We start from the raw sequence: 23,101 nt of genomic DNA on the forward strand, positions 1-23,101 counted from the left end.
CTTCAGCTAAAGGCTAGCACTCTACCACTTGAGCCATAGCGCCAATTCAGTTTTTTGGTGGTTAATTGGAGTTAAGAGTCTCACGGACTTTCTTGTCCAGGCTGGCTTTCCACCATGATCCTCAAATCTCAGCCTCCTGAATACCTAGGATTACAGGCATGACCCACTGGTGCCTGGCTCAATCTAATTTGAAATAAAAGACAGGCTTTTGACAGAGTTAGAAAAAACTTTATCCAAGTCACAATCTAAGTAAGACTCTTATTACTCAGAAATCATGTTTACCCACTTTCTTTAACAAAGCTGGTGTGTCTTATAATGAGATAATATGCCTAGTGTGAGGCATGCTTCATGCCAGCATTGACTGGCTGCCAAGGGCACCCCACTGCCACTCCAGACAAGCTCATACTGCCCCTCCCTTCCTGCTAAAAGAACAATTGGTGTAGTCAAGGGTCTAATGCTGCACAAGTAGAGGCTGTGGATCCAGCTGAGACTTGAAGTGGTTATCAGGATGGTGAGTCCTTTGCATTCCATTCACAGAAAAGTGTCTGAATTCAAATGCCAAAACGCAAGTTTAGAATAAGGGGTATCAGTCTCCAAGAATGGTACAGGCTTCCTTGCATAAGTACAAGGAAAAGGCCAGCTCCACCGTGTCTTCTATCCTTCACAACATTTCCCTTAAAAGAGAAATTCTGTAATTCCAAGGAAAACTATTTATTGTAGCTGCAAGTCACAGGTAAAAACAGCTTCTTCACATGAAGTTCCAGGGTCTTGGACTTCTAGAAACAAATGAGATCTCCTAAGTCTCCTTTGTGTTATTTCTCTTCCAGTAGTGTGCCTTTGTTTCTTGCATAAAATTCTGAAATGCTGGTTCTTCGTGGCTTTCTTCTGTAACTGCAGGGAAACAAAAAGGAGGTATTTTTTAAACATTTGAAATAAGCCAGGCATCAGGGACTCATGCCTATAATCCTACTTGGAAGGCTGCAATAGTAGCCTGGGGAGAAAAGTTCTGAGACTTCAAACCCCACCTGGGTACAGTGTTATGTGCCAGTCAGTCATCCCAGATCATGGTATCAGGCCACCTGGACACTAAGTCCATGAGAATCTGTCTCTACAAGAAAATGGAGGGCTGGGAAGGTGGCTCAGTGGAAGAGCGCTTGTCTTGCATGCATGAGGCCCCGGGTTGGATTCCTCAGCACCACATAAGCAGAAAAAAAAAAGCCAGAAGTGGTGCTGTGGCTCAAGTGTAGAGTGCTAGTCTTGAGCTGAAGAGCTGAGGGACAGCACCCAGGCCCAGAGTTCAAGCCCATGACCGGACTCCCCACCCCAAAAAAAAAAAAAAAATGGAGGGCTAGGAAGGTGGTTCGGTGGTAGAGTACTTGCCTTGCATGTATGAGGCCCTGGGTTCGATTCCTCAACACCACATAAACAAAAAGCCAGAAGTGGTGCTATGGCTCAAGTGGTAGAGCACTCACCTTGAGCTGAAGAGCTCAGGTACAGTGCCCAGGCCAAGTTCAGGCCCCACGACTGACAAAACAAAGGAAGATGGACACTTTGGCATGTGCCTTTGAACCCATCAATGACAGGATACCTAAAAGTTGGCAGTTTTAGCTGGGCATCGGTGGCTCATATCTGTAAAACTAGCTACTCAAGAGGGTGAGATCAGAGGATCGCAGTTCAAAGCCAGCCCAAGCAGGAAAGTCCCTGAGACTCTTATCTCCAATAAACCACCAGAAAACCAGAAGTGGCATCGTGGCTCAAGTGGTAGAGCACTAGCCTTGAGCTGAAGAGCTGAGGGACATTGCCCAGGCCCAGAGTTCAAGCCCCACGACCAGATCTCAGGTTAGGTGGATGCCTGGGTGGGAAGCAAGACCCTATCTCAAAACAACCTGTGAAAATCAGAACTGGATGCATGTCTCAGTGGTATCACACCAGCCTTGCAAGCTAGAGTTACTAAGTCCAAACACCCCAGTATAGCACTCTGCCCCCCATTAATTAAATTAAAAAAACAAACTCTTGCATTAGACATCTGGTATCTTGTAACCATATATCGGAAATAGTACTTTGTGTGTATGTGCTGGTATCAGGACTTGAACTCTGGGTCTCAAGCTCCCCTTTTGCAGGTCCAGCCTTTTCTGGCTAATTGGAGATAAGAATTTCTCAGATTTGTCTGCCTGAGCTGACTCTGAACCGTGATCCTCATATCTCAGCCTCTTAAGTAGGTAGGATTGTAGCCACTAAAGCCCAGCAAATTTGTTTTTTGAGACAAGAACTCACTGTGGAGCTCCAGATGGCTGCATGCTTGCCTTGGCCCCCCTAGGCATGCAATGCACCACCATTTCCCAGAAGTCTGTTGAATTTATCAAACTGCCAAAATATGTACCTTCCTTCTATGCAGGGCAACTATCTCCCTCATAAAGCAGTCATTGAAATGAGATACAGGTATTTTTAGTCAAGAGAAATGAAAACATGCCCATGTTAATACCTATGCACATATCTACAGCAGCTTTATCCATTGTAGCTTAAATCAACCAAAATGTCAATCAGTTGAAAGGCTAAATCCAAGTGATAGGTTATTACTAAGCAATGAAAAAAAAAGGAGTACACTACTCCGGACATATACAACATGGAGAGACTATAAAATCATGATGCTTGGGCTGGGAAGGTGGCTCAGTGGTAGAGCGCTTGCCTTGCATGCCTGAGGCTCTGGGTTTGATTCCTCAGCACCACATAAGCAAAAAGAAAAAAAAACAAAAGTGGCGCTGTGGCTCAAAGTGGTAGAGCACTAGCCTTGAGCTGAAGAGCTGAGGGACAGCGTCCAGGCCCAGAGTTCAAGCCCTACGACTGGGCAAAAAAAAAAAAAAATCATGATGCTAAGTTTAAAAGAAAAGTCAGAAGATTAAATACTATTATCCTAATTATAGGACATTCTGGGAAAGGAAAGATTGAAGGCACACAGCCAGTGTGGTGGCACACTCCTGTAATCCCTGTACTCAGGAAGCTAAGCTAAGAGGCTAAGAGGATCATAAGTTCAAGGCCAGCCTGGGCTACACAGCAAGATCCTGTGTCAAAAACAAGTGAAACAACAAGAATATCAAAACACTGTGGAACAGCAGGCAGCCATGGATGCTAGAAACAAGGTATTGAGGAAGAAACTGAATGTAAGGAGCACTAGACAACTTTTTGGCATGATGTATCTTGACTGTGACAGTAGTTGTGAATGTTTGCTAAAACTCATCAAATGACATACTTAAAAGGGGTTAGTTTTACTATTTATAGTTTACTTCTCAGTAAATCTTATAAAGTAGTTTGCATAATAGATCCATTTGAGAATAAAGAGAGGGCCAAGACCTACATCCTAGAGCTGCTACAAGAAATAGATCTGAAATCCAGAAAGCAATACTGAGAAGAAATAGTTTTCTACGTTCTTCTGTCTTACTGTTGTATTTGTTTAGGTCTTTACTTATGATCTCCTTATGTATTTTTTTTTAAATAGGGTCTCCTTCAAGTTAGAGGCTAGCCTCCAACTTGCAGTCCTCCTGCCTTACATACACAAGTGCTGAGATAAGAAGAGGGCATCACCACATCTGGTTCTGTCATGGGGCTTGAACTCTGGGCTTGGGCGCTGTCCCTGTGCTCTTCAGCTCAAGTCGAGCACTCTACTGCTTGAGCCACAGCACCACTTTCAGTTTTCTAGTGGTTTTTATTGGAGATAAGAGTCTCACAGACTTTCCTGCCTGGGCTGGCTTTGAGCCACGATCCTCAGATGTCAGCCTCTTGAGTAGCTAGGATTACAGGCATGAGCCACCGGCACCCAGATTCTTAGATATTCTTAAAATTTGGATGCAGGGCTGGGAAAGTGGCTCAGTGGTAGTGTGCTTGCCTTGAATGAGGCCCTGGGTTCGATTCCTCAGCACCACATAAGCAGAAAAAGCTGGAAGTGGTGCTGTGGCTCAAGTGGTAGAGCGCTAGCCTTGAGCTGAAGCGCTCAGGCACAATGCCTAGAGATCAGGTCCCATGGCAGGCAAAAAAAAAAAAACACCAGTTGCTAGGGAAGATGCTCAGGTAAGGGTGCATGCTTAGCAAACACGAGGCCTTAGCATGACAGGTAAAAACCACAAACCAAATAACAGAAACCCCTGGTTTCTTCAAATTGAGTTCAAACTTCAAGATGAAAAGACATTAAGTCCAATAAAAGGCCTGCAATCAGCTCAGCAGTAACCAATCCACAGAAGGACAGGAACATTCTAGTGTCGTGCCCTTTACCAGCTACTCTTCTGCTTATTACTACAGCATGGCTGAGGTCTTGCCTCAGCACTGACCACTATCCTAAAGCCCCTCTGTGTTCATGAGCCACTTCGGCCACATCTCACCCCTGTGGTCAATGTCATCAGTATCGCTGTCTGCTTCTTCATCCTCTTCATCCAAGGTTCCTCGAGTCAGGATCAGGTCAGAAGGGCCCAGCACAGGAGACATACTGTCTAGAGTGAAAACCCGTATTAGTACAAGTGTGCCTCTCGGAAAGTGACTCTGAATTAAGTAACTATGATTATCGACCAGCAGCATGAGATTGCTCACAAGGCCTTACTACTTCTAAATGTTTTACTAAGGCTACTTATTATTTCCTAGTAATTCAGTTCAAAATGTTCTTTTGCAAGCCAAACAGTGCAAGGAATCCCACTGAAGAGAATACAAGTAAACCACTTAGAAAAAGATGGAAATGGCGCTGTGGCTCAAGTGGTAGAGTGCTGGCCTTGAGCTGAAGAGCTGAGGGACAACGCCTAGAGCTCAAGCCCCACAACCAACAAAAAAAAAAAAAGAGAGAGAAAGAGAGAACATGAACACTTGTCTTAGGAATACTGGTGTTATTTCATCTGCTTACAGCCTGCAAGAGGCTGTGCTTTCTAATTATGAAAGCTAAAGACAGAACAGATCCAGTGAGCTGCTGAGGCAGCTTCCCGGTTGGATTAAAAGTTCAAAAATACAGAATGGGTTGAGCAACTAGCGTGTCATTCAAGAAACAGGAAATACACATGGAAATATTCAAAGTAAAGGAGTGTATATTTGTAACTTAGATTTGTTGGTTTTTTTTTTTATTTTTGTTGGGCGTGGGGCTTGAACTCTGGGCTTGGACACTGTCCCTAAACTCTTCAGCTCAAGGCAAGCACTCTACCACTTGAGCCACAGCACCACTTCCAGTTTTCTAGTGGCTTACTGAAGATAAGAGTCTCAGGGACTTTCTGCCCAGGCTGGCTTCCTGAGTAGCTAGGATTACAGGTGTGAGCCACAGGCGCCTGGCTTGTAATTTAATTTTAAATAATTGAATAATAATATATATTTAAATGATATATAAAGTCATGTGGTATATTAGAAGATTGAGAAAGACAGAAATGAGGGAAGGGACAGAGAGAGAGAAAAGGAAAAGAACATTTTGGAATTATCAAAAGTTATGACAATTCTTTGTATTAACCTCTGAGACTAAGTCTTCAGTAATCTAAATTTCAGTCATAAGACTGTAAACTTTTTTTGGGGGGGTCCGGTTGTGGGGCCTGAACTCTGGGCCTGGCCACTGTCCCTCAGCTCTTCAGCTCAAAGCTAGCGCTCTACCACTTGAGCCACAGCGCCACTTCCGGCTTTTTTTTTTTTTTGCTTATGCTGAGGAATCAAACCCGGGACCTCATGCATGCAAGGCAAGCGCTCTACCACTGAGCCACCTTCCCAGCCCAAGACTGTAAACTTTTTAAAAAAAAATAAAAATGGATGGGATAGAGAAGGGAGAAGAGGAAAAAAATAGAGGATGAATAATATATATATATGTATGTATATATATACACACATATGTGTATATATATATACATACATACATATACATATATATATACACATATGTGTATATATATGTATATGTGTGTGTGTGTGTGTGTGTGTGTATATATATATAATTTTTTCTTGTCCTGGGGCTTGAACTCAGGGTCTGGACACTGACCCTGAGCCTCTTTTTGTTCAAGGCTAGCCCTCTACCACTTAAGCCACCGTGCCATTTCCATCTTTTTCTGAGTGGTTTACTGAAGAGAAGAGTCTCATGGACTTTCCTACCTGGGCTGGCTACAAACCATAATCCTAAAATCTGTCTCCTGAGCAGCTAGGATTACAGGTGTGAGCCACTGATGCCTGACTTGAAACGTATCTTGAAAGCGAATGAATATAGTTGTGGAAGGGAGAATGACAGAGAGGGTGAAACTGGTTGGAATATACCATAACTGTGTAGATATGTAACAATGAACTCCTCCTCCACATAACTTATATAAGCCAATTTTTTTTAAAGGCTGAAAAAAAACTGTTGTAAGAGATTAAAACTGTCACCAAAAAAAAAAAAAAAAAGCCAGAGCAGACATGAAGTATCCTGTCAAACACATATGCATATACACCCTCTTCCGTTATCCATTTCTGTCTTGTGAAATACAGAAATACTCCTGTTAAGTGGAATAAGCACTCCCTCCATATGTCTCACACCAAGCTTCCTCCCCCAACCCCAACCACTACCAATACCTTTTCCAGTCCCTGAGTCCAAGGCTACGGAGCCCAGATCCTGCCGCAGGCGCTCCAGCTGTTCTTTCTGCTGTTCACTCTGGGCACTTGCCTGTAAGTACAGAGGAAATGTCCATGAACTTAAAAAAGGAGCCGAGTGTGTTCTTAACCTGTAAAAAGCCCTGGGCTCAACCCCCAGCACGAAGAAACAAAATACACCGAAATAATAAAGGAGCACAAATTAAAGACCAGCCTTCTGAGATGAGTGGAAGAATACACATACTAGAGAATGAGAAGGAATGGCTGATATCAGGACAGGAAATAATAAGCAGTATGGGCCAAGACGAGGGAAATCTGCAGGCTGATTCAGCAATCACACCCAAAAACACATCCGAAGAGCTTCAAATAAAAGATCCAACATAGGCTAAGGGCAGTTGAGAAATGTCGTGAGCCACCATTTTTTTGTGTTTGTGTGTGTGAAGTACTGGGGACTAAACCCAGGATCTCACACTTGCTAGCAAGCACTCTATCATGGAGGCTACACCCTCAGTCCTTTTGTATATGAGTGGAAAAAATATTTATGTCAGAAAGCTTGAGGAAATTGCCTTTTGTTTTAAAAGACAGGGTCTAGCTACATTGCTTAGGTTGGCCTCCAACTGCTGGGCTCAAGATTTTCTCTCCTATCAGCCTCCAAGTAGCTGGCCTGTGCCAGCTCTGGGTGTAGGTTGCTTTTTTGATGGCCCTAACATATACATACAGCCTCTTTTCTTACCAGTGATTTCTTCAGACGTTCATATTCAGGACGATACTCTCTGGAAAAAGAAACACTTTCTAAATTCATTTCCAGAATAATCCACCATGACTACTCAGATCACTATCATATCTGATGGAACACATTCTAGTCAAAGCCACAGTGCCTCCCTAAACCAACAAGAAAAAAAAACAACTCCTGATTGCAGGGCTGGAAGGGAAGCCACCAGGACTGAGCAGCTCATCGTTCACGTGAGGGGAATACATAAGAAGATAAGCCCCTGGAGCTCAGGAAGCCTAATAATAAGTGATGAATCGGGATACCAAGTAAGGATCCAGAAAACAGTCCTTTCTGAACCTTGGTGACATACACAAAAACCCTTGCCAAATGAGTCAACATGAAAACAAAATGTCTAAAAACCATGATGGAGCCGGGCACCAGTGGCTCAAGCCTATAATCCTAGCTACTCAGGAGGCTGACATCTGAGGATCACGGTTCAAAGCCAGCCCGGGCAGGAAAGTCTGTGACTCTTATCTCCAATAAACCACTAGAAAACTGGAAGTGGCGCTGTGGCTCAAGCGGTAGAGCACTCGCCTTGAGCTGAAGAGCCCAGGGACAGTGCCCAAGCCCAGAGTTCAAGCCCTACGACGTACGGGGGGGCTGAGGGGGGGTGGGTGGGAACCAAACATGATGGGGCTGGGAATATGGCTCAGTGGTAGAGTGTTTGCCTAGCATGCATGAAGCCCTGGGTTCGTTTCCTCAGTACCACATAAACAGGAAAAGCCAGAAGTGGCATTGTAGCTCAAGTGGCAGAGTGCTATCTTTGAGCAAAAACAGACACTCAGGAACAGTGCCCAGGCCTGGCCCTGAGCTCAAACCCCAAGACTGGCAAAAAACAAAACAAAAAACCAGGATGTGGTTGTTAGGGTCCCTCAAAGTATGAAGCCAAAGCAGCATACTGGTCAGGAGCCACTCAGACTATGGCTGAAGTCCATGCCAGGTGAACAGGATTCTAATATTAGCAATGACACAGGTCTAAGGGCCATTTCTCAGGAAATGTATTACTTCATGTCAGTAAGTGGGCTAAGGATTTTACATGTATTTTCTCAAATAACCCTCACACTGAACTTAATGTCAAATCCAGCAAATGTCAAATTTGCTAATATTTTGTATGAATACAACATGACCCTCTGTCTAGATAGTCTCTAGGTGCTTTTGTCCTACAATGGCAGAAATGAGCAGTTGCCCACAAAGCCCAAAACATTTATTTAGAGTAGTTTATTACAGAATAGATTTGATAATCCCTGCCTCCTATACTTAATGAAGATCTTACACTTTAAAAAAAAATGTGAATTAAAACTTGTTACACTTAAGTGTCATCAGGTCTAGTACCTAAGGACAAGGTAGACAGACTACATACACAATGGTAACCTAATGCTTTGCCTGGCCAAACAGCTACCATTATCAGAATTGTGTCTTCCTGAGAATGTCATCCATAGACTTTTCTTCCACCTCACCTTTCATATTCTTCTGCAGCACTGGTGACTTGCACACACAGCTCATCCAAGCCGGTACCCAGAACGGCAGAGACACCGACCACCCTGAGGGAGCTGTAAAATTCATCTAACACTAGACTCATTGAACGAGTCAGGTTACTAACATATGTGGTCTCTTGATTCAAGGCATCTTGGAAAGCTTCAAAGTCTTGCATCCATTCCACTGCAAAGCTGTGATCAATGATGTCGGTCTATAGCAGGGAGAAGGCAACTATTTTAGCAACTAGAAACTATATCATAGACCAAACAATGGCAAAGTCATTTTTACGTTAAATGATGGCAACAGAGAGCATATCAGCCACACGCTTTCTTCCTGTCTCCCCTAATGCATCAAACAATAAAGAAGTTGAACTTTTCTTTTCTTTTCTTTTTTTTTTGGAGGGGTCCAGTCGTGGGGCCTGAACTTTGGGCCTGGGCGCTGTCCCTCAGCTCTTCAGCTCAAGGCTAGTGCTCTACCACTTGAGCCACAGCACCACTTCTGGCTTTTGTCTTTTTGTTTATGTGGTGCTGAGGAATCAAACCCAGGGCCTCAGGCATGCAAGGCAAGTGCTCTACCACTGAGCCACCTTCCCAGGCCCAAGAAGTTGAATTTTTCTGTTTAATCCATACTCCCACTAGGGCTGAAACTGAGGGTCTTGCACTCTTGCTCAGGTTTTCCCATCTTGGCTGGTGCTCTACCACTGGAGCCATGCCTCCAGCCCCACAGTCCTGATTCTGAGGGATAAAATGACTCTAGGTAAGAGTCAGCGCGAAGTATTCATTCCAATTCATTGAATCCAGTTCTCTGATGTGCCAACTACTTGATTCAGCAAAACCAGAATCTGCTCTCCAGGACCTAGAGTAGTAACAGTAATTCTTCGCACCCCTTCGGCCCCCACAACATCACATAAGGCCCTGCTGTAAAAAGAACGTTGAAATCACAACAGGTGGCATCCACTTACTTTGTTCATGACTACAATGAAAGGCAGCTTGGTTTTGTACAAGATGCTGAAAATAAAACATGGAGACGGTATTAATAAAATCATGTAAGCTCTTATTTGCCATGGGACTAAGTAAAGACAGAAGAAACAGCTTTCTGCAGATTCCAAAGTAGTTACCTGTTTTTTTTTTGTTTTTTTTGTTTGTTTGTTTGTTTTTGGGTCCGGTCATGGGGCCTGAACTCTGGGCCTGGGCGCTGTCCCTCAGCTCTTCAGCTCAAGGCTAGCGCTCTACCACTTGAGCCACAGCACCACTGTTTTTTTCTGCTTTATGTGGTGCTGAGGAATTGAACCCAGGGCCTCATGCATGCAAGGCAAGCACTCTACCACTGAGCCACCTTCCCAGCCCCGTAGTTACCTGTTTTGACATGGCCTTGTCTCCTCTCTCAAGAGGAAAAAAACCAACAAGTGTCTGCCACCAGGCCTACCTTAGATAAAACATTTTGTTCCTCATATTAAAATTTCCCTCTAATTATCGTAAGACATGAAATCACTATTCAGACACTCTTCTGTTAAGATCTGGTTTTCTCTCACCAGGAAGCAATTATCAAAATGTCTGTATGCATCTATGCCCTATTTTAGTGGCAAGCAAGAGAAGGTCAGAAGAAAAGTGCTGAGAGTGAATGGCAACTATGTGTCTCTTTTTCTCTGGCATTGTCCCCCTCCACCAAAAAAAAAAAAAGAAAGAAAGAAAAATAACAAAAAAGAAGGAAGCCTCCTACCTCGATAGAACATCATGCACCCCAAAAGTCAGTTACCTGCAGGCATACAACATATTGGACATAAAGGTCACTGGGTTGGTGCTTCGTGATGTGTCCATTACATAGATGACCACTGTTGCAAATGAAGAAGCCTAAAACCACAAAATAACAAAGCCTTAGTGCCCCAAACACTTTCCCCACCTTCCTCAACAGGGGAGAGGAAACCACTGTAGACAGGGTGTATAGAGCTTCTCCTCCTCCTTCCCATGAACAATCACACACAATTAACCAGATGCTCACCCAGTATCATCCTCTAGCCACTTTCAGGGACAAGACCTAGAACACTCACCAGGGCTTCAGTGATGATTGTCCCAGAGGCTGACCAGGTGAAGACCTCAATCTGTCCAGGTGTATCAATCAAGACATACCTGAGTCAAGGAAGACCATGAAAGAAGTGTTCCACTTACACAACATTGAAAGACATTTCATCCATATAACTAAATATTTCCAGGCACTGGTGGCTCATGGCTGTAATCACAGCTACTCAAGAGACTGAGATCTGAAGATCACGATTCAAAGCCAGCCTGGGCAGGAATGTCTGTGATACTCTATTCTCCAGTTAACCACCAGAAAGCCAGATGTGAATCTATGGTTTAAGTGGTAGAGTACTAGCCCTGAGCAAAAAAAAAGCTCAGGGATAGCACCCAGGCTCTGAGTTCATGCTCCAGGACTGGCATAAAAAAGAAAAACAAAATCCTAAATAATTGCTAACTCAAGACTCTATACACTGTCAAGTCTAATTTCCTGCTATAGCTCTTAAATTTTCTAACATTCTTTCAAATGCTTCATATCCAGTATTCATGCTAATAGGCAGGAACAGAAAGTGGAGGTTGGCCGCAAATGATCACAGGGGAAATTACAACCATTACTGAAAGGCATTGTATTGAAAATGAGAAATAGATTCTTTGGAAACCATCAGGTTTCTCAGGGACAAAGAAATGGAAGGGAGAAGGAAAGAGAGAGGGATAGAGGAGTGTGACTTATAGAACACCCAGTACCTTTCTGAAGTGATGAGAACGTTCTAAAATTGACTACAGTGGAAACCAGGCATGGAGACACATGCCTGTAATTCCAGCCATGACAGAGGTGGAGGCAGGAGGACCGCGATCTGAGGCCTGCCCTAGGCAAAGCACAAGATCCTACCTGAAATAAACTAAAGCAAGAAGGGCTAAAGGGCAAGGCTCAATAGTAGAATGTCTACCTAGCAAATAAAATGGCCTGAGTTCAAACCCCAGAACTACCAAAAGAAAGGGGGGGGTGGAGGGAGAGGGATTGACTAAGGTGACAGTAGTACCATTTTGTGAATGTATTAAAAGCCACTGAAGCTGGGTGCCAGAGACTCACACTTACATTCCTAGCTACTCAAGGGCTAAGATCCAGAGGATCACAGTTCAAAGCCAGTCTGGGTAGAAAAGTCCAAGAGACTTTCTCTTCAATTAATCAACAAAACCAGGCTACAGGTATGATTCAAGAGGCAGAGTGCAAGATGAGCAAACAAGTCAGCTGAGCAAGCATAAGACCTACATTCAAATCTTAGTAGGAGTCAGACACTGCTACTAGTTCACATCTATAAGCTTACCTACTCAGAGGCTGAATACTGAGAACGAAGTTCAAAGCCAGCCTAGGCAGACAAATCTTCAAGATACTTATCTACTGCTGGCACCAGTGGCTCATGCCTATGATCCTATCTACTCAGGAGGCTGAGATCTGAGGATTGTGGTTGGAAGGCAGCCCGGCAAGAAAGTCCATGAGACTCATCTCCAATAATGTACTCAGAAAAAGCCAGAAGTGGGACTGTGGCTCAAGTGGTAGAGCACTAGCCTTGAACAAAATAAGCTGAGGGGCAGAGCCCAGGCTCAGAATTCAAGCCCCAGGTTGAGGGGAAGAGGGGAATGTTTATCCACTTAATCAGTAGAAAACACTAGAACTGGGGGCATGGCTTAGCTACACACAATAAAACTGAGCTTCAAGAAAGTTCAAGGTCCTAAATTCAAACCCTTTATTGGCACACAAAAAAGCCACTGAAGTGTACTCTTGAAATTGGTGAACAGGATCTCAATAAAGATAATTTTTTAAACAAGTAAACTTAAAGACAGAGATGTAGGTCAATGGTAGAATAAGCACTTTGCATGAGCTGGGTGCTGGTGGCTCAGGCCTGTAATCCTAGCTACTCAGAAGGCTGAGATCTGAGGATCAAGGTTCAAAGCCAGCCTGGGCAGGAAAGCCCATGAGACTCTAATCTCCACCAGAAAACCGGAAGTGGTGCTGTGGCTCAATTGGTTGAAGCATAGCATCCAGGTCCAGATTTCAAGCCCCACGACCAATGGGGGTGTGGGGGGAAGATGGGGGGGTTGGGGGGTGGGGACTGTGCATGGGCTCATAGCATGTGATGCCCTGGGTTCAATCCCCAGCACTACAAAAATAAATGAATGGGCAAACAACAATTAATAGAAATGGGTGAAACTTTTAATAGACATTTCTCCAAATAAACACCAATGTCTAATAAGTACATTAAAAAAAATTCTATCTTGGAAGTGGTGTTGTGGCTCTAAGTGGTAGAGTGCTAGCCTTGAGCAAAAAAAAAGGTCAGGGATAACATCCAGGTCCTGAGTTCAAGCCCTATGACCAACAAAAACAAAAACAAAAAGCTATCTCATCAGTCATGAAGGACATACAAACCAAAACCACATTGGCTTCATACCCAATAGGATGTCTATGAGGAAAAGAGAAGAAAAATTTGTCAAAACTGTACAGTAACTGATGGTGAAGAAATCATATTGCTGGTGAGAACCCAAAATGGGACACAGATCTTGGAAGAACTGGAGAAAGGGAAAAGAAGAAATAACTGCTAATGAGTATAGAGGCTTTGGGTGGTACATGAAGAAAATGGTCTGAAGTTGGATGACTGTGATAGATGCCCAACAACTATATGAATATATCAAAGTATTAAGTTATAGACTTTAAAGAATGAGGTTTATAGTATGTGAATCATATCTCAATAAAGCTCTTTAGAAACAAATAAAAAATTAATATAATCTCATGTTTGTAACAATTCTTCTATTCTTCCATCTAGCTATGGATATATGCACAGAAACGTGGAATGCCAGTTATGGAATAATTAAAATAATGCTTTATATTGAATATATAGCCTTTTTAAAAAGCAGAAAATTATTTTTCTCTCTTAGAAAAAGGAAACATCAAAAATTTAACAATTGTTAAATCTAGGTAATAAAAATGGTATTTTATGTTTTGTTACTTCTTACATCAGAAAATTTTTTTTCTGAATCTTGCACAGTATGCTCCTTTCAACAATGGTTAAAAAAATACTTAAAGCCAGGCACCAGTGCTCACGCCTGTAATCCTAGCTACTCAGAAGGCTGGGATCTGAGGACTGTGGTTCAAAGCCAGCCCAGGCAGCAGCAATGTTCATGTAACTGGGAGTGGGATAATGGTAAATTTAGCTTTATACACATACCATCTCAGTGATGTTATTCTCCCCTTTTTACTTCTAATACCTTCATTTAAATTAACTCCCTTTCAGATCCTACCCAACACCACCCAAATCCTTTCAAAAGCCAACAGATGTGTTGACTAAGGAGTAACAAAACACTTACTTAGATGTGTTCTGGGCTTTCTCAATAAATTTCATCACCTAAAAGAAAAGATACCAATTACCATAGTATCTGCTTTGGACACAAAACCACAGGGCCCCCCAGGGGACATGTCTCTCAATTGCCATTATGAACAGAATTGATGTTCTTAATCTTAGGACACCAAGTAATGAACTCATCCAAGGAGAGCTGCTCCATAGCAGCACTACAACATCCTGGGGCATAATACAAAACCAAACCTTGACCTATCACAAAGAAATCATATCTCTTAGCACTTCTAGCCACTATCTTTTGTTTGTCAATTTTCTTAAAGAGCCAGTCCTGTTGTTCCTGAACTACTTGCTTCAATCAATTCTACAGCTTCAGCCTTCTGAGCATCTAGAAGTGCTGGTATGCACTACTTTGAGCAGCTCTGATCTCATGTTAACAGCCTACCTCATGAAGTATAAAAGAACAATGTTTCCAAAACAGGGAAACAGGTAACCTGACAACCTAAGAAATGAAAGCCATTTGTTACAAAGTAAAAGCATGAATTCTTACAATTTCTTGCCTGGTAGTGCATCCCAGACTCTTGTTCCCACCATACCATCCTCCGTGCAAGTCAGTAATAAATCAGAGAAAGAACCCAGGTCTCTTTTTTGTTTTACTGGCTATCACAAACATTAAGTGTGAAGCATCTCATCATATTGATTATCCTCTCACAGCCTACTTCTTTGTGTACCAAAATGTCTGCTTATTTTCTATATTGCTCTTCAGGTAGGCCGTTCTTCTTTACCATTGTGATCAAGCTAAGGCATGTTAAGAGCCAGGTTTCTACAATCATGTCTATGAATATAAAAAGAGCCATACCTGATCAAATCTGGTAGCAAAGAGATTGAGTGAGGTCACGATGCCACCATTGGGCCCAAGTCCATATCTGGATACTCAATTCAGGATTTAAATTGCACACATTAGATTAAAAAAGGAAAGAAAAGTGACCCAAATTTAATAGGCAGATACATCAGGCACTGACAGAATGCTAGCACTGACTATGAAGATCTATATAACACTTAGCTCTGATCTGTCTTAATCAAGCAACTAGTTGACTAGAATTAATCTTCCTTTCTACATTTACACTACAAGGAGTCTACATATGTCCTATAGCAATGTACTGAACATACTCTCTTGAGTTTCCCAGTCTGAAGATACAGTCAACAAAAAATGTATCCTCCAAGCAAATACCACCTTGCCAGACCTAGCGAGCTACCAGCCTCTCATTTTCTCCACTCTCAAATTACAACTCCCTATAGTCTAGAGGCAAAAATGGTATTACTGATAATCTATAATACCCAGCCTGCATTCTTCTATTCTCAATAAAACCATTTTGTAGCTTTTTTTTCCCCCAGGGCTGAGGAACGAACCCAGAGCCTTGCGCGTGCCGGGCAGGCGCCCTTCCGCTGGCCTAAACCCCCAGCCTCAATAAAACCATTTTAAAGCAAATAATTCTTCTATTTGGATACTGGACAAGAATTAGTAAAAATCAGTCTCTCAAAGTCACAAAATATACACAGAAGCTGTGTATACTCCTTTCTAGGAGTCAATACCAAAGATGGGAAAAAGGATACTGTTTCATGACTTCTTTATACTTCACAGTGTCACGAATATCTAAGAGAGAGAAAAAAATACTGGAATTTACATATAAGACAATATTATGAGAATTTCTACCTTTAAGTTATACCAATAGGTCTCTGTCATTTATCCTTCTCCAAGATAAAAAAAATAATGTTTCTCTCTTGGAATCTGAATCATATTCTTCATTTGGGGGTGGAGGGAAGAGTTATTTTTGTGCTGGTATGGGGGTTTGAACTCAGAACCTCAAGATCTCACTGGGCTTTCTGCTCACCTCTGGTGAGCTATGCTCCTACTTACAGCTTTTTCCTAGTTATTTTGAGATAAGACAGCCTGGGCTATGGGGCTGGGAAGGTGGCTCAATGGTAGAGTGCTTGCCTGAATGCATGAGGCTCTGGGTTCGATTCCTCAGCACCACATAAACAGAAAAACCCAAAAGTGGCTCTGTGGCTCAAGTGGTAGGGTGCTACCTTTGAGCTGAAGAGCTGAGGGACAATGCCCAGGCCCAGAGTTCAAGCCCCATGGCCAACCAAAAAAAAAGAAAAAAGACAGCCTAGGTTGGTGTGGAACAATGATCATCAGATCTCAGCCTCCTGAATAGCTAGGATTACAGGGGTGAGCCATTCATGCCCGACCTATATTTTTCTAAATTTTTAAGGCTAAGACCATTGAAATCCAATTAAAGAAGTAAAACATGAAGAAAAAGACTCTTGAGCCACAGCGCTACTTCCAGTTTTCTAGTGGTTTATTGGAGATAACATTCTTTCCTGCCTGGGCTGGCTTTGAACCACAATCCTCAGATCTCAGTCTCCTGAGTAGCTAGGACTACATGCCTGAGCCACCGGCGCCGGCTAATTTTTTTTCTTAGAGGAAATTTTTTCCCCAAATTCTTCCTAAAAGGATCTCTGACTAACTCTTCAAACAAAGCCCTCTTCCTTTTATCAGTATGTTTGGGTAAAAGCTGAATAAAATTAACAAGTAAAGTCTGGTGCTGGTGGCTCTCAGGTGTAATCCTCAGTACTCCGGAGGCTGAAATCTGAGGATCACAGTTCAAAGCCTGCTCCCTGAGACTTCTCTCCAAATAAATCACCAGAAACCAGAAGTGGCACTGTGGCTCAAGTGGTAGAGCGCTAGCCTTGAGCTGAAGAGCTGAGGGACAACGCCCAGGCCCAGAGCTCAAGCCTCACAACAAAAAAAAAAAAAAAGGAAAAAAGGGAAAAGACTAACACACAGTGAGAGCCTGGGAATCAGAAAGCCTGGACCCTAGCAGGAATCCTAACAAAGCAACACACCCCCATTCTTTCTGACAGTCAATCTCCTCTAAGTCTTGTGAAAATTGAGAACCTTACCTCCAAACAATGCATGGGTCCATATTATAAACATTTGCCCATGGAACCTGACAAGTGGAAGTAAACTTCTTACAGATCAATGGGTGAACTATAGTAGAAAAGTCTTTAATTTTTTTTTTTATTTTTGCTGGTCCTGGGGCTTGAACTCAGAGCCTGAGCACTGTCCTAGAGCTTTTGTGCTCAAGGCTAGCACTCTACCACTTACGTCACAGGGCCACTTCCTGCTTTTTTTGTTTATGCAGTTCTGAAGAATCAACCCCAGGGCTTTGTTCATGCTAGGCAAGCACTCTACCACTAAGCCACATTCCCAGCCCTCTTTAAACTCTATGAAAAAAACTAAATGAAAAAGTTTAAAACCCTTCAGAGGTGGCTGAAGGGCTTATGGCCTAGTTGATTGTATACTGACTTTCCAACTATTCCAAGCTTCCCAATTATATTCTCTCACACATTAGTGTTAGAAAGAGGAGAGATATAAATGCAAATGGGAAAGATACAGTGAATTTAGGAAACTGGAGGGGCTAGGAATATAGCTCATGTTAGAGTACTCAGTGCTAGCTTGGTCTAGGTCTTGTGTATGATCCTCAGCACTGCACAAAAAAATACATACATACATACATACATACAAATAAATAAAAGGGGGAAAGTAAAGAGAGAGAAAATATGAATAAGAAAAAGCCTGTTCAGGGGCTCACAGAAATCCAAAGGAAGTAAAAGTAGGTTAGAAAACACACACACACACACACACACACATACACACTCTCTGAAGGCACCAAAGACTGGTAATCGGGAGGCTTTCTACTCTCTATTAGGCACGTTACAAGTTCTGGGATAGTTAACTCACCAATATTGGCAGGAAAGGGGACTTCATGCACAGCTGGGTCCAGGTTGATGACATAAGGTGTAGAGCCTTGGCTATGCAAGTGTCCTGTAAGTCTCTGTAGAAATATGGGGAGAGAGTTGGAGAGTTGGCAAGACAGTACTTCTAATCCTTTACTGACCATGCCTGAAGGTTCAGCACCACATCCTTCTACGCCTAGGCCCAACACTAGCCTCTCAGCTCACATGCTACCTTGCTTCATCACCCCTCTAACGGTCTCCCCATCTTTGACATTTGCTTGATGTGTTTGTACCGGGTTATTATTCGTAGTACTCGACTGTTACACATCAACTCCGTGAAAACCACAATCTTGTCAGTTTCGTTTTCCTGTTTTTCGGGTGCTTAGAACACGGTTGGGGCGCAAGAGATACTTCCTTGGTCCCTCGATCTTCAGCGAAAAGCTGTGTTCCACTCCGCAGCCCGGGTTTGGGGAAGCTGGCAACTTCCATCAGCAAGGCGCGGTGAAGTAGATCACGCAGGCAGGCACCGAGGGAGTGCGGAGGGCAGCCTTCCCGGCCGGGGCGGGGTCTCGGGTTTCCCGAGGAAGGAACCGAGGAAAGCCCCGAGCCTGGACCCCAACTCTGCACACCCCTCCCTCCACGACCCCGGCCCTCCGCCCGGCGCGGGCCACCTGTCACGCGTCCCCATCACGCCTTCGCCTCACCTGTACAAAGGTGGTTTTCCCAGATCCCGCCATTCCCAACACCAACAGACAAATAGGGGTCCGAAGACCCCCGGAAGCCTGCGGCTCCCCCGGAGTCGCGGGCGCCGCCATCTTCCCACCAGCCCGGCCCACAGAACCACAGAGGTGCCCGCCGCGCGCCTAGAGAGACGTCCCCGCGTTCGGGGCTGTGATTGGCCCGAAATCAGAAATCGCCACCAAGGAACTCTCGCGAGAGCGGCCCCTATAAAGCTCTGTTAGCCGAGCCCTGTAGGCAGCCGGGTGTATAATGAACTTTCCGCTTTCTTCACTGTCCTCTTTCCGCCACATCCCCGTGTCCTATTTGTACTGGCGTGTGAATAGCACATTCACACACCGAAACAACATTCGTACCAGATGAACTTTGCGTCCCACACATCCCAGGAGATGCAAACCCTTAGGGAGAAAAAAATCATAAAGTAATCAATGGACCTTCACCGAATTCCCGCCCCCCTTCCTGGCTGTCCTAAATTAGTTGCCATATTGGGTTGGATATATTGTTTGGGCTGGCCCTTTCAGAGTCAAGACTTGAAAAATCTTAAAGGTGATTTCATATCTAATGATACTTTTAAATCTTCATCCTCAGGTAAGTAGAAAATTGTCTAGCGAAGATGTCAATCCACTTTTTTGCCATCTGTGTAATGAAAAAAAAGTTAAACGGTGATGATGATATAGAAAATGAGTGTTATAAAAAATAGGCTAAGACTTGAATAATAAAAATGAAACTGACATTGCAACTAGAGAAGGAAACACACCAGGAAACCGCAACAATGAATGCCAAGGTTCCAAAATGGGAAAAGCCAGTTGGCCCATTTTATACATGCCCCCTTTTAAAAAATTCTTAAGAGTTGCAGAATATTGCATTCCAGATAGATTAAAAAAAAAAACAAACCGGGACTGGGAAGGTGGCTCAGTGGTAGAGCGCTTGCCTTGCATGTATAAGGCCCTGGGTTCGATTCCTCAGCACCACATAAGAAAAAAGCCGGAAGTGGCGCTGTGGCTCAAGTGGAGAGCTAGCCTTGAGCTGAAGAGCTGAGGGACAGCGCCCAGGCCCAGAGTTCAGGCCTCACGACCCGACCCAAAAAAAAAAAAAAACCTCAAGTGACCTTAAACAAAAATGTTAGTACAGGCAAAAAGGTAGAAGGAAGAGAAAATACACAAAGAACCCAAAATCTTTATATGTTACCTTTGTAATTGAATTTTAGGATAAAATTATTTGGTCTTCTCAGATACATGAGTAAGGCTTGGATGTGGGGGAGGGAGACTTCACTGTTGAGGTCTTCTTGGAATCCCCATGATAATGAAGGTTTCATAAGATATGGGTCCAGAATGAGAGAGCACAACAGATAAAGTGGTCACCCTGTTAATAAAGAATTAGGTAGGTTTACTGGTAAATTGTCTTGGAGGGGACAGAAAAAAAAAAACCCTTGGCAGCTTCAGTCACACAGACCCAATGATTGTTCTTCCAGGCTTGAACTCAGCTGCTTTTGGAGCTGGGAGCAATCCATTCCCAATGCCCTTTTGTGTGCATATAAAAAGGAAATCTTTGCTCTGTCATCCTCAAGGTCATTCCTTACTGGAGTGCTCCCCTTGGAGATTCAGGGGAGTACTTCTGGAGTGGCTTGGAGGCATTATGGGTTCTCAGAGATTGGGCAAATTTTGGATAGGTTCAGCCTCTGATCTAAGTTCATGTCCTAGATGTTTGATCTGAGTCTAAGGAGTATGGGTGTCTAGTGTGTCAATTTCTGAAGTTTACTCCTAGTAGAGGAAATAGATTGTTTAAATAATTACTAATATAGTAAATAATAATAATAAACTAATAGTAAATCAAATTGTTGGAACAAAATATTCAGAGCAAATCAAGCATTGTTGTGCAGAGAAATGTCTAATTTCTGTACAGCAAGAGCAATCACATAATCCCCTACCACTACAGAAATAAGGTAGGGATATGGATATAAGAAGAACTAGTGGGGAAAAACAAGCCACAAACTGAACAGGTATTGGGAGACTAGCTTACCAGGATTGAAGGAAGATATCTATCTGCTTCTGGTAAAGATCTCCTTGAATCTGTTGGCTTGACTCACCCAAAGATGTTACCAGATTATTCAAGTTAACAGGTCTAGGGGCCAAAAAGTACTTGGGTCTCATTGGTGAAAGAATTCAAGGTGAGACACAGATAAAAGTTAAGCAGGAATAGTTATATCAATATAAAGCAAAATGAAAGCAGAGCAAAAGTATAGTCCTTGATGGGAGAGATGGCAGGCTCAAAAAGAAGTGCTGCTGCACTGGAGGTCCTAAGACCTCAAATTATTTTTGTTGGTCGTGGGGCTTGAACTCTGGGCCTGGGCGCTGTCCCTCAGCTCTTCAGCTCAAGGCTAGCACTCTACCACTTGAGCCACAGCACCACTTCCGGCTTTTTTTTCCTGATTATGTGGTGCTGAGGAATCGAACCCAGGGCCTCAGGCATGCAAGGCAAGCGCTGTACCACTGAGCCATCTTCCCAGCCCAAGACCTCAACTTTTTATTGAGGTCTGTAGACATGGAGTGGTCAGTGTAGGGAAATGTGGTTAATACGTTATTAACTTCTGGATATACTGGGGTATAAGCCATCAACTCCTACAGGTCAGGTGAGGAAAGTGTTGGCCAGGGCTCTCATTTTCCCAAGATTGTGGGGACTGTGGATTAGATGGAAAGAAAAATTATTTTTCTGTACATTATTCATACTTCATGGCATTTCGTGGGTTTTCTAAAGAACCATCTTTTTGTCCTGTTTGTTTTCTTCTTCTCTTTGAGTAAATACTAGCCTTCTATATGTTTGTCTATTTTGTGGCATGGTCCATATAAAAATTAACTTTAGTATGGTAAAAATGCTATCTTTTCAAATTCCGAAAAGCTATTCTCACTCTTGTACTTGAGGCAAAATAGCTAGGATTAGATGACAAGGAAATAAATATATTAAAAAGAAATTAAGTCAAGTTGAAACAAGACTGAAAAATAACTAGAACAATAAGAATGTGTTCAAGAATATATAGGCCTTCATTCTTCCTATTTCCTCTCTTTACTTTTAGATGCTAAAAAAGATATACTGCTCTTGGAGTAGTTAGGTCCAGAAATAGGTGTATTGAAACCTGAGCAGAATACTGCCAGAATGTTTTGAAACAAATGAAGAAATGGTATATCCATGCTACATTTTCATTCCTAATTGTGCACTTAAAGCCCTTTCAGGAGATGAGCAATGTCAGGGAGAAAAACTTAAGATGCTATGTTAATTTCTGGTGAGGAATAATGGAGAAGGATTAGTAACAATAAAATGACCCTAGATTAGAATAATATATCCAGTTACTTTTAGGCTGTGACCTCTTACTTAATTCTTTTCTGACACTGTAGAGGGTTAAAAATGGTTGAAGATAGTGGTGAATTTGAAATAAGTCCCAAATACAGTTGTCTTCGTAGTTTTCAGATTATTTATTTATTTATTTAATGAGACAGGGTCCTGCTATGTAACCCAGGCTGGATTTGATGTCATGATCCTCCTGCCTCAGCTAGGATTATAGACATGTTCTAAAGAAGCACTACAACCCAGTGGTTCTTTAGTCTTGAAACCTGCTGGGTAGTATGAATAATTTGAAGATTTGAGGAAATGCTATAGGAACTCTGTCCTGTCCCTTGTACAACATTCTTCATTTTCCTAAGGCCGGAGATCAGCAGGATTCAATATAGACTGTGCTAATCACACTTTTCAGGTTTTAAGCCTTTAAATAACTCACTAGAATAAGATAAACTAAGTTTGACCATATTAGTGCCTGTAGGGTTGTTAAATAATTGAACCTTCATGTATTGGTTTTAGTGTAAATTGATACTGTTTTGAAAATGATTTGGCAATATATAATAAACATAAAAATATACCTAAAGACAACTGGGTGCTGGTGGCTCATGCCTGTAATCCTAGCTACTGAGGAGGCTGAGATCTGAGGATCATGGTTCAAAGTCAGCCTGGGCAGGAAAGTCTGTGAGACTCTCATCTCTAATTAACTACCAGAAAACCAGAAGTGGCATGGTAGTTCAAGTGGTAGGGTGCTTTCCTTGAGGTGAAGAGCTTAGGGACAGTGCCCAGGCCTAGAGTTCAAGCCCCACATCGGAGACTGAGTAGCCCCATCCATAAAGTAGGTGCTGAGAGAGATATATAAGAATGACTGTTGCAGGCTGGGAAGGTGGCTCAGTGGTAGAGTGCCTGCCTTGCATGCATGAGGCCCTGGGTTCGATTCCTCAGCACCACATAAGCAGAAAAAAAATCTGGAAGTGGCTCTGTGACTCAAGTGGTAGAGGGTTTGCCTTGAGCTGAAGAACTCAGGCACAGCGCCCAGGCCCAGAGTTCAGGTCCCAGGA

The 23,101-nt window shown here is 42.9% G+C and overlaps 2 protein-coding genes across 3 annotated transcripts in view; both read right to left on the reverse strand.

Annotated features, from left to right (window-relative positions):
• Positions 1-206: 206 nt before the first annotated feature.
• On the reverse strand, positions 207-18,851 carry Gpn1 (GPN-loop GTPase 1). Of its 2 annotated transcripts, XM_013013789.1 has the most exons (14): positions 18,680-18,810; positions 17,980-18,073; positions 15,786-15,825; positions 15,031-15,097; positions 14,185-14,222; positions 13,272-13,283; positions 10,860-10,938; positions 10,568-10,662; positions 9,774-9,819; positions 8,794-9,023; positions 7,298-7,337; positions 6,547-6,637; positions 4,371-4,478; positions 207-891 (listed from the first exon to the last, which is right to left on the reverse strand). In XM_013013789.1, the coding sequence occupies exons 1-14, from the start codon at positions 18,788-18,790 to the stop codon at positions 797-799; spliced, it is 1,146 nt and encodes a 381-aa protein (XP_012869243.1). In that variant the 5' UTR covers positions 18,791-18,810; the 3' UTR covers positions 207-796. The 2 variants fall into 2 exon arrangements, with proteins under 2 accessions (XP_012869243.1, XP_012869244.1); XM_013013790.1 differs by lacking the exon at positions 13,272-13,283 and having other exon boundaries at positions 663-891; positions 18,680-18,851.
• Positions 18,852-19,981: 1,130 nt separating this feature from the next.
• Positions 19,982-23,101, reverse strand: part of Ccdc121 (coiled-coil domain containing 121) — an 8,426-nt gene continuing 5,306 nt past the window's right edge. The window contains exons 4-5 of the mRNA XM_013013529.1: positions 20,733-20,834; positions 19,982-20,075 (exon numbers count right to left, since the gene is read on the reverse strand). Of these exons, the coding sequence (XP_012868983.1) occupies positions 19,982-20,075; positions 20,733-20,834 (196 nt within the window). The remainder of the gene's footprint in view (positions 20,076-20,732; positions 20,835-23,101) is intronic.

Source organism: Dipodomys ordii, unplaced genomic scaffold (assembly GCF_000151885.1).
Source record: "Dipodomys ordii isolate 6190 unplaced genomic scaffold, Dord_2.0 Scaffold20, whole genome shotgun sequence".
Classification (NCBI taxonomy): domain Eukaryota; kingdom Metazoa; phylum Chordata; class Mammalia; order Rodentia; family Heteromyidae; genus Dipodomys; species Dipodomys ordii.